General features: G+C 42.1%; 1 protein-coding gene and 2 non-coding genes across 3 annotated transcripts; 2 read left to right on the top strand and 1 right to left on the bottom strand.

The window, feature by feature from the left end:
- Window positions 1-860: 860 nt before the first annotated feature.
- On the top strand, window positions 861-3,588 carry LOC127297064 (ras-related protein RABH1b). Its single transcript, XM_051327315.2, has 6 exons — window positions 861-1,255; window positions 1,357-1,427; window positions 2,184-2,272; window positions 2,543-2,654; window positions 2,756-2,846; window positions 2,983-3,588. The coding sequence occupies exons 1-6, from the start codon at window positions 1,136-1,138 to the stop codon at window positions 3,145-3,147; spliced, it is 648 nt and encodes a 215-aa protein (XP_051183275.1). The 5' UTR covers window positions 861-1,135; the 3' UTR covers window positions 3,148-3,588.
- Window positions 3,361-3,432, bottom strand: TRNAD-GUC (transfer RNA aspartic acid (anticodon GUC)). Its single transcript has one exon. It is a non-coding gene; the product is annotated as a tRNA-Asp (tRNA).
- Window positions 3,589-3,810: 222 nt separating the features above from the next.
- On the top strand, window positions 3,811-3,883 carry TRNAR-ACG (transfer RNA arginine (anticodon ACG)). Its single transcript has one exon. It is a non-coding gene; the product is annotated as a tRNA-Arg (tRNA).
- The last annotated feature ends 9,491 nt before the right edge of the window (window positions 3,884-13,374 follow it).

The following is a 13,374-nucleotide window of genomic DNA, read 5'->3' as shown; positions in this document are numbered from 1 at the left end:
CATGTTTACGTAATATACCTACTACCTCTGTTCCAATGAATAAAGGCTTATATATTATTTTTCAAAAGATCAAAACAATTAAAGTTCAACCAAGTTTTTACATAAACTCATTAATATGAAAAATACAAAATTATTATTATTAGATACATCATTAATTATATTTTCATATGATATATTTAGAATATCATATTTGTTGATATATTTTTACTTTACTTGACGTGACTTTAGAAAAGTTTATTCATTGGAACGGATGGGGTATATTTAGCTTGCATCACTGCATCGATATTTTCATCCACTTGCTATGCTAATTATCATTGGGCTGGATGTTGTAAATAGTGGACCGACTGACAATCGTTGGATCACAAGTGAATAGACCAGATCTCTCGTATTTTTCAGTGTGAACCCGTACCGAATGTTCTACTCCGTAGAACTATTGGCAGTAAAGTTAAGCTTGCCATTTGGACCAGCAGTCTCGTGTCACGCGCAATTTCCGTTTAAGAATAGAGAAAAGACATGCGTCATTTTTTTGGTCAAGAAGAAGAAGAAGTCCATTACCACGACGGCAATTGGTGACAACATGTGGTAAATGAATGAAGGATGAATGAATGAACCAACAAAACTAGAAACGTTTTGTAGAGTTTTTTTTTTCGCGATCCACTCCAGATTTTAACGTTTTGTTAGGTCGCTCCTTTTGCAACGCACTACTAATTTACTCGAATTATGGCAGGAAAAACACAACTGGCATTCACTGTCGAATCGATTTACGAGTTCCGAACAAGAAAAATCTTGCTAAGGTACTTGGTCGCGAAGAAAAAAATAAAATAGGAAGCTTTCAAGCAGTAGTGGTATTTGCATGGGTGGCCCGTCAACGCACGGGACTCCTCCCCAGCCCGGCCGGGTTGAAAGTTGAACAGCTTCTTCTTCTTCTCGATTGTTTGTGGACCAACTCCACGTTATACAGCAAGCAAGGCTTTGGAAACGCCAAAAGTCGCCTCTCTCCTTCTCCGTTCAAAGCAATCTTCCTCCTCCTTTTTCCCCTTCCTTGATCTCCAAACAGAACTACTCCCAGCTCATCAACTCGATCAGCAGCACCAAGTCGATCGAATTCGATCTCGTACCCGATCAGAAGCTCGTCATGGCGCCGTCGATCTCGGCGCTGGCCAAGTACAAGCTGGTCTTCCTCGGCGACCAGTCGGTGGGCAAGACCGCCATCATCACCCGCTTCATGTACGACAAGTTCGACGCTACATACCAGGTAACTGGTTTGTGATTTGGTTGCCCTGCTTAATTTGCTCGGCCAATTCTGAGTTTCTGACGATCTGCTTGTGGTGCTGGCCTGTGGGTGCATGGGTGCAGGCGACCATCGGGATCGATTTCCTCTCCAAGACGATGTACCTCGAGGACCGCACCGTTCGCCTGCAGCTATGGTATCCCGAATCTTTCCTTGCGCCAGCCTCCCCTGTTTTTGCCAAACTTTTCTTGTGCGATCGATGAGCAGTCCTGTCTTGCCCGTGGAATTCAGTTGGTGCACAGTTGCACATATCCAGCTAGTTATTTTCTGAGTTTCGTGAGTTATGCCATGCACTGTGTTACAATTAATACATCAGCGGAAATTCAATTCTTTTGCAGGTGCATATCCCTCCACCTAAAGAAAACATATTTTTAAATGTTAAATATTCCAACAAAAAAAATCGCGTATACACCTCGACGACCTATGTGTGTTCATACAGTTTTGCGAAAATCCGATATTTTCTGTGGTCGATATGAAAAGACAAAACATGTCTCACAAAAAGCTTTACTTTTAGCTCCAAATTTTGTCTTTTTTACACAGCTCAAAGAACAAGTCGATTTTTCATGAAAATACTTTGTGTGCATGCAGCATGTGAAAATGTACTTGAGAATTTTTTGTTTGAAATTTTTGAACATTTCAAAATATATCAAAGATGCATTTCAAAATAAAGTTCTTATATACACCCAAGAGCCAAAACATCAGCTAGGTCAGTACTGTTTTGAACATTAGCATGATCTCCAGAATATTTTTCTGATCACTACCTTTTCAAATTCTGTTTTGTAAAAAAAATAAGAGTAATTATGTTATACATAAGTACTTTTCCTGGCAAATCTATGTAGTCAATTGTTTTCCAGAAAATGGGCTGGAATTTTGAAAAGTTGATTGTGTGCAGGGACACAGCTGGACAGGAGAGGTTCAGGAGTCTGATTCCAAGCTACATTAGAGACTCTTCTGTAGCGGTGATAGTTTATGATGTAACTGGTAAGTTACCTTTCATCACAAAATTTATATATGACTGACTCACTATGCCTCTTAGTACTCTAATACTTTTATTATATATATCCCAACTTAGAGGAAATAGAATACAGTAAACAGACAATGTTCAGAGTTTGCACTACTTCAGCTGAGGGTATTTTGTTTCAGTGATAACTTCAACCACAGAACTTAATCTGACGAGTACTAATACTAAGAAAATAAACCAGCCTGTATCATCTTCGTGCATCCACGAACTCATCCATCCTTGATTTGCAGACAAGCAATCATTTCTGCATACATCGAAGTGGATCGATGATGTAAACACGGAAAGAGGTGGCGACGTGCTCATCATCCTCGTGGGGAATAAAACAGACCTCGTTGACCAGAGGTATGTCATTTGCTCTGAACTTGTGATAGCAATAGCAATAGCGTCAGTTCATTCAAGTTAGAAATAAAAACAACTGCACGAGCTAACCTGAATGTCTCCAGGCAAGTGTCCACAGACGAAGGGGAAGCCAAGGCGAAGGAGCACGGCGTCATGTTCATCGAGACCAGCGCCAAGGCCGGCTTCAACGTCAAGGTCCCAACTTCTTTTTCCTTCTGTGAAATAAATAAATGTGCTATCACCTGGACAAGCAGAAACATTCTGCATCGTCAATTGTCTGTTCAGAACATCTGACTGAACACTGCTGCCGCGGAAAATCTGGACCCTGCAGGCGCTGTTCCGCACAATCGCCACGTCCCTGCCCGGAATGGAAGCTCTGTCGTCGGCGAAGCAGGAAGACATGGTGGACATCAACCTCAGGCCTGCCTCCGGACCAGCAGGTTCTCGCGCGGCTGCGGGGCAGCAGGAGCAGAAAGCAGGCGGATGTGCTTGCTGAGACCTCCGTGTTCTTCAGGGAAGCGGTTGACTTGACCAGGAATCCAGGATTGCAGCAGCATATACTAGTACTGAGTAATTTTGGGGATAACTTTCGCGGGGTTTTTTTGGTTCCAGGGGAGATGTCATGGTATGTAGGGTACTACTACAACATTGTATTTATTTATTTTCAAAACAGAGATGCAAAATTTTGTGACGAATGAGAAAAAAAATTCGCCGTTGCCGAGGATCGAACCCGGGTCACCCGCGTGACAGGCGGGAATACTTACCACTATACTACAACGACTTGGTTGTTGCTACTTTTGGATACGTTGTATAATCGTTTGAGTCACGAGGTTCTGCAAAATGCAAGGGTGCTAACCTTTGGGTGCTTTCAGCCATGGATGCTTCCGTTAGTGCCATGTTTCTGCATTGAAATTCAGACTCTACAGTTACCTTGGTACTCCTTCGGTCCCTTCAGAAGAGAAAGAAACACCACCCATCATCAATGTATTCCAAGGACAATATTATCAAATGGATAGCTTGACATGGCTATTTTTATTAACCAGTTTCTCACTTTATGCTTTGGTTAATCCATGTTCAGCAAAATATTACTTTTATGTTAAAAGCGTTTGGTGGCAAGATATACGTTCGATTGTTCCAATGCCCGACAAAATACAACAACGACTCCGTGGCCCAATGGATAAGGCGCTGGTCTACGAAACCAGAGATTCTGGGTTCGATCCCCAGCGGAGTCGATTTTTATCCGAAATTGCTTTTTTTTTTTTTTAATCTTTCGATTGAATTCCTTATTACTGTACTTTTTTTTACAAAAATGGGAAGCTGCCGAGCATGCTGTGAACTGCCAAAAAACACAGCGGTCTGTCCACTTCAGAGGTTCCAGAGTAGGAGACATTGCTTGCGCCACAGTACGAGTAGCCGTACCGATGGAGCATTGGTCTCGAGAGCTTGTCCAGCTCGCTGGTTTACCGGAGCGGGGGGAACACTGATGTGATAGATTGATTACCTTTCAACGACGGACAGCGTCGCGAAATTGTCCAGATGACATGACCGGGGAGGAGAAAATGGCAGCCAATGGAGCGCGGGATGTGTTTCACGGACAGCGGCGGCGTGACGAACCCCGCCGGTCATTTCCCTGCCGCATGCGTGCTCGAGGATTGTGCACAGAGCTCGGCTCTGCAGACATCGATCGTCGGCCCCGTCCCATCCCGTCCTACCCACGATGCGGCAACCCCAGCACGTCGTTCGAGCATGTTGACGATGGATCGGCAGAGGACCTGCTTGAACGATTCGGGGTCGCCATTCGCCACCGGCACACGTATGCATGAACATGATGGATCATGCATCACGTCAATCAGAATCAACGGTAGTACGCCTGTCTGCTCGCGCGTTCCAGACATGAACAAGAGATGTCATGACCACCTCAGCGGAGGTACACGATGCAGAGTACACAACAACGCCGGTGGAGTAGAAGGGTGCTCAGCTCAGCCTGACCTCGCACAACGTACAAATGGATTTTACTTCTACAGGGAGAGCCAAATGTGCCGCGATTTTGATAAATCTAACCCCGTTGCAAAACTTTAGCATGAACTAAACATTTTTTTTTTTGAAAAAAAAAAGTCCGATCTAACCCTTTATGGTACGCCAAACGTTCGTCTAGGTCACCTTGGCGGTACAAGCCTAACCCTACCCGGGTACCATGTGTAAGGCTATCGCCACAACTCTAGAGGGGACCACCCCTAAGCTTACGCTAGAACGTTTGACAAAATGGGTTCGATCTGGTTTTGAAAATTCAAACTGGATTATTTCTGTCTAAACTTTCGCATATTTGTCAAAATTGATGTAGTGTGATATGTTGACATGTAAAGCAAAAAAAAAAAAAAGGAGTCAATCTAAGGCACGGTCACATGTTCTTCGGAAATCGGCGACTACATCTTTGGTCATGTCTAATGACGAGAAAACATTTCTTCCGGCGCATATCATTTAGTACTAAGTATGTCTCCAGAAATAAATTTTGGGAGAACAAGTGGCTAGAGAATAACACACTCCATAAACAATATATAGTATTATATGACATTGTCCGTCACAAGAGACATACAATTCTCACCGTTTAGGATACCGCTCCACAAAATATGACGTTCAAACTGGATTTAATTGGTCCTAGGCTTATGGCAGGAAGTGCTCTATTAGGGCGGTTGGCAATGATCAATTTGTCACAACGGGACGATTTTTTTGTTCGATTCTTCAAGGGTATGGAAAATACTTCTGATTTGTATTCAGCACATGGTGTTGCAAATATTTTTTGCAACTAGTTACGTGCAATTGGTCACGGATTTAGAGTTTTTAGGGCTCATTTGATTCATATGATAGGAAAAGTGTAGAAATAGGAAAACATAGGATTGAAATATCATGCATACTTGAATCATATGGAAATATGAAATGTGTTTGATTGTAGAAAAAACATGAGATATAAACTAATATTTTTTCTGTAGGATTTGCGCTGCAACATTTCAATAGGATATGTTCCTACAAATCAAACAACTTGTGTAGGAAAATTACTTATAGAATCCAAAGCCTACAAAAATCTTATAAATCGAAGGGGCCCTTATTAGGGTGGGACTACTTGTTGTAGTATTGTTGTTTTTGGTTAAGTAGGAATGACATGGTTTTTAATGATAAAAAATCTTCGCTTGTGTGGGTCATCTGTCGATGTACCCATTTGCTACGTTCGTGACGTCTCTACACCCCCTGGAAAATTGAGACCTATTTATCAAGGTACTTATACGGTAAGCGAATATGATGGGGAATATTTTTATCCCACATGGATGATAACTAAATATTCAGATTGGACCTTGAGCATCCTAGGCGTTATATGAGCTACACTTGATGCATGTGTTTTGCCCTTTTTTTATGGTACAACTGTGTGCAACCTAGTTATGTTAAGGTTGGTGTAGGATCTTGAATTGTATCCGTGTGTGAAAGTGTATGGAGCCTCATGTATGGTTTTGGTAATTAATGATAATCCATATGGACTAATGTTTATATTAAGTTATTATATTTGTAGGGTTTGTCCATAGACAATGTTTGAACCATACGTTGACTTTAAGGTTGCAAGAAGAAGATCAAGTGACAAGTGAAAGAACATCTCTCATATTATGTTTTGTGTGTTTGATGTCAATGTATGTGATACACTAATGGTTGTTTAAGTGGTTCAGGGATTATATAGATACATTTTTATGTGTGATTGGATGTGGTCAGCTCTGTCAAAAAGATGCAGCAAAAAGGTCATGAGGCCGGATAATCCGGGCCGGATATTTCCAAAATATCCGGCCCCCAGTTTTTCGGCTAAGGACTTGAGGATCTGCGGCTCAGTATGCTTCTGGTTAGGGGCCGGACATTTGCCCGGATATTGTCCCGGTTTTGTCCCAAGGCCGGATTATCCGGGCCGGACATTTCGGAAATATCCGGCCCCTCGAAAAATGGCTAAGGACCTGAAGAAAAGCAAGTCTGATGTGAGGCCGGACATTTGGCCGGACATTGTCGCGGTTTTGTGCTTGAGGCCGGATTATCCGGGGGGGGGGGGGGGGGCGGATTATCCGGCCCTTACTTAGGCCGGATTATCCGGCCCCCCGGAAGGCTCAACGGCTGGATTTTGGGAGGGGTATTTATACCCCTCTTCTTCTTCCTTCCTCCTTTGCTCAATCATTGCACAAGAAATCTGCCAAGCTTCACCTCCATTAGAGCCTGATGTCTACCCCCCCTCCTTTTCCTGTAGACAGTGTTGGGCCTCCAAGAGCAGAGGTTTGTAGGACAGCTGCAAGTTTTCCCTTAAGTGGATCACCCAAGGTTTATCGAACTCAGGGAGGAAGAGGTCAAAGATATCCCTCTCATGCAACCCTGCAACCACAAAGCAAGAAGTCTCTTGTGTCCCCAACACACCTAATAGGTGCACTAGTTCGGCGAAGAGATAGTGAAATACAGGTGGTATGAATAAGTATGGGCAATAGCAACGGTGCCAGAAAATAGCTTGCTGGCGTGTAGTTGATGGTGGTAGTATTGCAGCAGTAGTAACGCAGTAAAACAGTAAACAAGCAGCGATAGCAGTATTTAGGAACAAGGCCTAGGGATCATACTTTCACTAGTGGACACTCTCAACATTGATCGCATAATAAATAACTCTTTCTCATATGTGCTACATACACTCTTTTGTTGGATGATGAACACATTGCGTAGGATTACACGAACCCTCAATGCCGGAGTTAACAAGCTCCACAATAATGTTCATATTTAAATAACCTTAGAGCATAATAGATCATTGCAAAATAAACCAAGAACTAACATAGTGCACGCACTGTCCACATTACACTATGAAGGAGGAATAGATCACATCAATACTATCATAATGATAATTAACTCCACAATCTACAAGAGATCATGATCATAGCCTACGACAAGAACCACATGGTGCACACACTAGTCACCTTTACACCATGCAGGAGGAATAGACTACTTTAATAACATCACATGAGTAGCACACAACTAGTAGCGATACAAAGCTCATATGAATCTCAATCATGTAAAGCAGCTCATGAGATCATTGTATTGAAGTACATAGGAGAGAGATTAACCACATAGCTACCGGTACAGCCCCGAGCCTCGATGGAGAACTACTCCCTCCTCATGGGAGCAGCAGCGGTGATGAAGATGGCGATGGAGATGGCAGCGGTGTCGATGGAGAAGCCTTCCGGGGGCACTTCCCCGTCCCGGCGGCGTGCCGGAACAGAGACTCCTGTCCCCCAGATCTTGGCTTCGCAATGGCGGCGGCTCTGGAAGGTTTCTGTGGGTTTCGTCCAACGTGATAGGGTTTTCGCGACGGAGGCTTTAAATAGGTGGAAGGGCAGCCTTGGAGGGGGCCTGGGGCCACCACACCATAGGGCGGCGCGGCCCCCCCTCTGGCCGCGCCAGGGTGTAGTGTGGGGCCCCCAGGGCTTCCCTCTGGCGGCTCTCGGGTGTTCTGGATGCTTCCGGGCAAAATAGGAACCTGGGCGTTGATTTCGTCCGATTCCGAGAATATTTCGTTACTAGGATTTCTGAAACCAAAAACAGCAGAAAACAGCAACTGGCACTTCGGCATCTTGTTAATAGGTTAGTTCCAGAAAATGCACGAATATGACATAAAGTGTGCATAAAACATGTAGATATCATCAATAATGTGGCATGGAACATAAGAAATTATCGATACGTCGGAGACGTATCAGCATCCCCAAGCTTAGTTCTGCTCGTCCCGAGCAGGTAAAACGATAACAAAGATAATTTCTGGAGTGACATGCCATCATAACCTTGATCATACTATTTGTAAAGCATATGTAGTAAATGCCGCGATCAAAACAATGTATATGACATGAGTAAACAAGTGAATCATATAACAAAGACTTTTCATGAATAGTACTTCAAGACAAGCATCAATAAGTCTTGCATAAGAGTTAACTCATAAAGCAATAATTCAAAGTAAAGGTATTGAAGCAACACAAAGGAAGATTAAGTTTCAGCGGTTGCTTTCAACTTATAACATGTATATCTCATGGATATTGTCAACATAGAGTAATATAATAAGTGCAATATGCAAGTATGTAGGAATCAATGCACAGTTCACACAAGTGTTTGCTTCTTGAGGTGGAGAGAAATAGGTGAACTGACTCAACAATGAAAGTAAAAGAATGGTCCTCCATAGAGGAAAAGCATCGATTGCTATATTTGTGCTAGAGCTTTGATTTTGAAAACATGAAACAATTTTGTCAACGGTAGTAATAAAGCATATGTATCATGTAAATTATATCTTACAAGTTGCAAGCCTCATGCATAGTATACTAATAGTGCCCGCACCTTGTCCTAATTAGCTTGGACTACCGGATCATCACAATGCACATGTTTTAACCAAGTGTCACAAAGGGGTACCTCTATGCCGCCTGTACAAAGGTCTAAGGAGAAAGCTCGCATTGGATTTCTCGCTATTGATTATTCTCAACTTAGACATCCATACCGGGACAACATAGACAACAGATAATGAACTCTTCTTTTATGCATAAGCATGTAACAACAATTAATAATTTTCTCATATGAGATTGAGGATATATGTCCAGAACTGAAACTTCCACCATGGATCATGGCTTTAGTTAGCGGCCCAATGTTCTTCTCTAACGATATGCATGCTTAACCATAAGGTGGTAGATCTCCCTTACTTCAGACAAGACGAACATGCATAGCAACTCACATGAAATTCAACAAAGAGTAGTTGATGGCGTCCCCAGTGAACATGGTTATCGCACAACAAGCAACTTAATAAGAGATAAAGTGCATAAGTACATATTCAATACCACAATAGTTTTTAAGCTATTTGTCCCATGAGCTATATATTGCAAAGGTGAATGATGGAATTTTAAAGGTAGCACTCAAGCAATTTACTTTGGAATGGCGGAAAATACCATGTAGTAGGTAGGTATGGTGGACACAAATGGCATAGTGGTTGGCTCAAGTATTTGGGATGCATGAGAAGTATTCCCTCTCGATACAAGGTTTAGGCTAGCAAGGCTATTTGAAACAAACACAAGGATGAACCGGTGCAGCAAAACTCACATAAAAGACATATTGAAAACATTATAAGACTCTACACCGTCTTCCTTGTTGTTCAAACTCAATACTAGAAATTATCTAGACTTTAGAGAGACCAAATATGCAAACCAAATTTTAGCATGCTCTATGTATTTCTTCATTAATGGGTGCAAAGCATATGATGCAAGAGCTTAAACATGAGCACAACAATTGCCAAGTATCACATTACCCAAGACATTTATAGCAATTACTACATGTATCATTTTCCAATTCCAACCATATAACAATTTAACGAAGAAGAAACTTCGCCATGAATATTAAAAGCTAAGAACACATGTGTTCATATGCAACAGCGGAGCATGTCTCTCTCCCACACAAGCATGATGTAATCCAATTTATTCAAACACAAACAAAAATAAGAAACATACAGACGCTCCAAGCAAAGCACATAAGATGTGACCGAATAAAAATATAGTTTCAAGAGAAGGAACCTGATAATGTTGTCGATGAAGAAGGGGATGCCTTGGGCATCCCCAAGCTTAGACGCTTGAGTCTTCTTGATATATGCAGGGGTGAACCACCGGGGCATCCCCAAGCTTAGAGCTTTCACTCTTCTTGATCATAGTATATCATCCACCTCTCTTGACCCTTGAAAACTTCCTTCACACCAAACTTCTCATAAACTTCATTAGAGGGGTTAGTACATAATCAAAAACTCACATGTTCAGAGGTGACACAATCATTCTTAACACTTCTGGACATTGCTCAAAGCTACTGGAAGGTAATGGAACAAAGAAATCCACCCAACACAGCGAAAGAAGCAATGCGAAATAAAAGGCAGAATCTGTCAAAACAGAACAGTCCGTAAAGAAGAATTTTTAATAAATACTTCCGTTGCTCAGATCAGAAAACTCAAAACTAATGAAAGTTGCGTACATATCTGAGGAACACGCACGTAAATTGGCAAATTTTTCTGAGTTACCTACAGAGAAAACAGCCCAGATTTGTGACAGATAGAAATCTGTTTCTGCGCAGAAATCCAAATCTAGTATCAACCTTCGATTAGAGGCTTCACTTGGCACAACAAAACGCAAAACTAAGATAAGGAGAGGTTGCTACAGTAGTAAACAACTTCCAAGACACAAATATAAAACAAAGTACTGTAGCAAAATAACACATGGGTTATCTCCCAAGAAGTTCTTTCTTTATAGCCATTAAGATGGGCTCAGCAGTTTTAATGATGCACTCGCAAGAAATAGTATTTGAAGCAAAAGAGAGCATCAAGAGGCAAATTAAAAACACATTTAAGTCTAACATGCTTCCTATGCATAGGAATCTTGTAAATAAACAAGTTCATGAAGAGAAAAGTAACAAGCATAGGAAGATAAAACAAGTGTAGCTTGAAAAATTTCAGCACATAGAGAGGTGTTTTAGTAACATGAAAATTTCTACAACCATATTTTCCTCTCTCATAATAACTTTCAGTAGCATCATGAGCAAACTCAACAATATAACTATCACATAAAGCATTCTTATCATGAGTCTTATGCATAAAATTATTACTCTCCACATAGGCATAATCAATTTTATTAGTTGTAGTGGGAGCAAATTCAACAAAGTAGCTATCAAATATAGGAGGCATATTGTAATCATAATCAAATTTATCCTCCATAACAGGTGGCCATAACAGGTGGCAACAAAAGACTACTATCATTATAATCATCATAAATAGGAGGCAAAGTGTCATCAAAGAAAATTTTCTCCTCAATGCTTGGGGGACTAAAAAGATCATGAAAACCAGCTTCCCCAAGCTTAGAACTTTCTATATCATTATCAACAATGGTGTTCAAAGCGTTCATACTAATATTACTACCAGCATGCAAATAAGATTCCATAGGTTTTTTAATTTTCGCATCAAACAATCCATGTTTTAAATCAGGAAATAGCATAAGAAGCTCATTCTTGTCCATTATGCCAAACTAGTGTAAACAAGAAACAAAAAGATGCAATTGCAGGATCTAAAGGAAATAGCTTCGAGTACTTACAATGGTGCCGGAAAATAGCTTAGTAGCCGAGATCCGGAGTGTGAGTACCTTTTACCTTTCCTCCCCGGCAACGGCGCCAGAAAATAGCTTGATGTCTACCCCCCTCCTTTTCCTGTAGACAGTGTTGGGCCTCCAAGAGCAGAGGTTTGTAGGACAGCAGCAAGTTTTCCCTTAAGTGGATCACCCAAGGTTTATCGAACTCAGGGAGGAAGAGGTCAAAGATATCCCTCTCATGCAACCCTGCAACCACAAAGCAAGAAGTCTCTTGTGTCCCCAACACACCTAATAGGTGCACTAGTTCGGCGAAGAGATAGTGAAATACAGGTGGTATGAATAAGTATGGGCAGTAGCAACGGTGCCAGAAAATAGCTTGCTGGCGTGTAGTTGATGGTGGTAGTATTGCACGGTAATGTAGCGATAAAACAGTAAACAAGCAGCGATAGCAGTATTTAGGAACAAGGCCTAGGGATCATACTTTCACTAGTGGACACTCTCAACATTGATCGCATAATAAATAACTCTTTCTCATATGTGCTACATACACTCTTTTGTTGGATGATGAACACATTGCGTAGGATTACATGAACCCTCAATGCCGGAGTTAACAAGCTCCACAATAATGTTCATATTTAAATAACCTTAGAGCATAATAGATCATTGCAAAATAAACCAAGAAATAACATAGTGCACGCACTGTCCACATTACACTATGAAGGAGGAATAGATCACATCAATACTATCATAATGATAATTAACTCCACAATCTACAAGAGATCATGATCATAGCCTACGACAAGAACCACATGGTGCACACACTAGTCACCTTTACACCATGCAGGAGGAATAGACTACTTTAATAACATCACATGAGTAGCACACAACTAGTAGCGATACAAAGCTCATATGAATCTCAATCATGTAAAGCAGCTCATGAGATCATTGTATTGAAGTACATAGGAGAGAGATTAACCACATAGCTACCGGTACAGCCCCGAGCCTCGATGGAGAACTACTCCCTCCTCATGGGAGCAGCAGCGGTGATGAAGATGGCGATGGAGATGGCAGCGGTGTCGATGGAGAAGCCTTCCGGGGGCACTTCCCCGTCCCGGCGGCGTGCCGGAACAGAGACTCCTGTCCCCCAGATCTTGGCTTCGCGATGGCGGCGGCTCTGGAAGGTTTCTGTGGGTTTCGTCCAACGTGATAGGGTTTTCGCGACGGAGGCTTTAAATAGGCGGAAGGGCAGCCTTGGAGGGGGCCTGGGGCCACCACACCATAGGGCGGCGCGGCCCCCCTCTGGCCGCGCCAGGGTGTAGTGTGGGGCCCCCAGGGCTTCCCTCTGGCGGCTCTCGGGTGTTCTGGATGCTTCCGGGCAAAATAGGAACATGGGCGTTGATTTCGTCCGATTCCGAGAATATTTCATTACTAGGATTTCTGAAACCAAGAACAGCAGAAAACAGGAACTGGCACTTCGGCATCTTGTTAATAGGTTAGTTCCAGAAAATGCACGAATATGACATAAAGTGTGCATAAAACATGTAGATATCATCAATAATGTGGCATGGAACATAAGAAAT

The sequence above is a fragment of the Lolium perenne genome, chromosome 4 (genome assembly GCF_019359855.2).
Source record: "Lolium perenne isolate Kyuss_39 chromosome 4, Kyuss_2.0, whole genome shotgun sequence".
NCBI lineage: Eukaryota > Viridiplantae > Streptophyta > Magnoliopsida > Poales > Poaceae > Lolium > Lolium perenne.
This window is presented reverse-complemented; position numbering and strand designations above follow the sequence as displayed.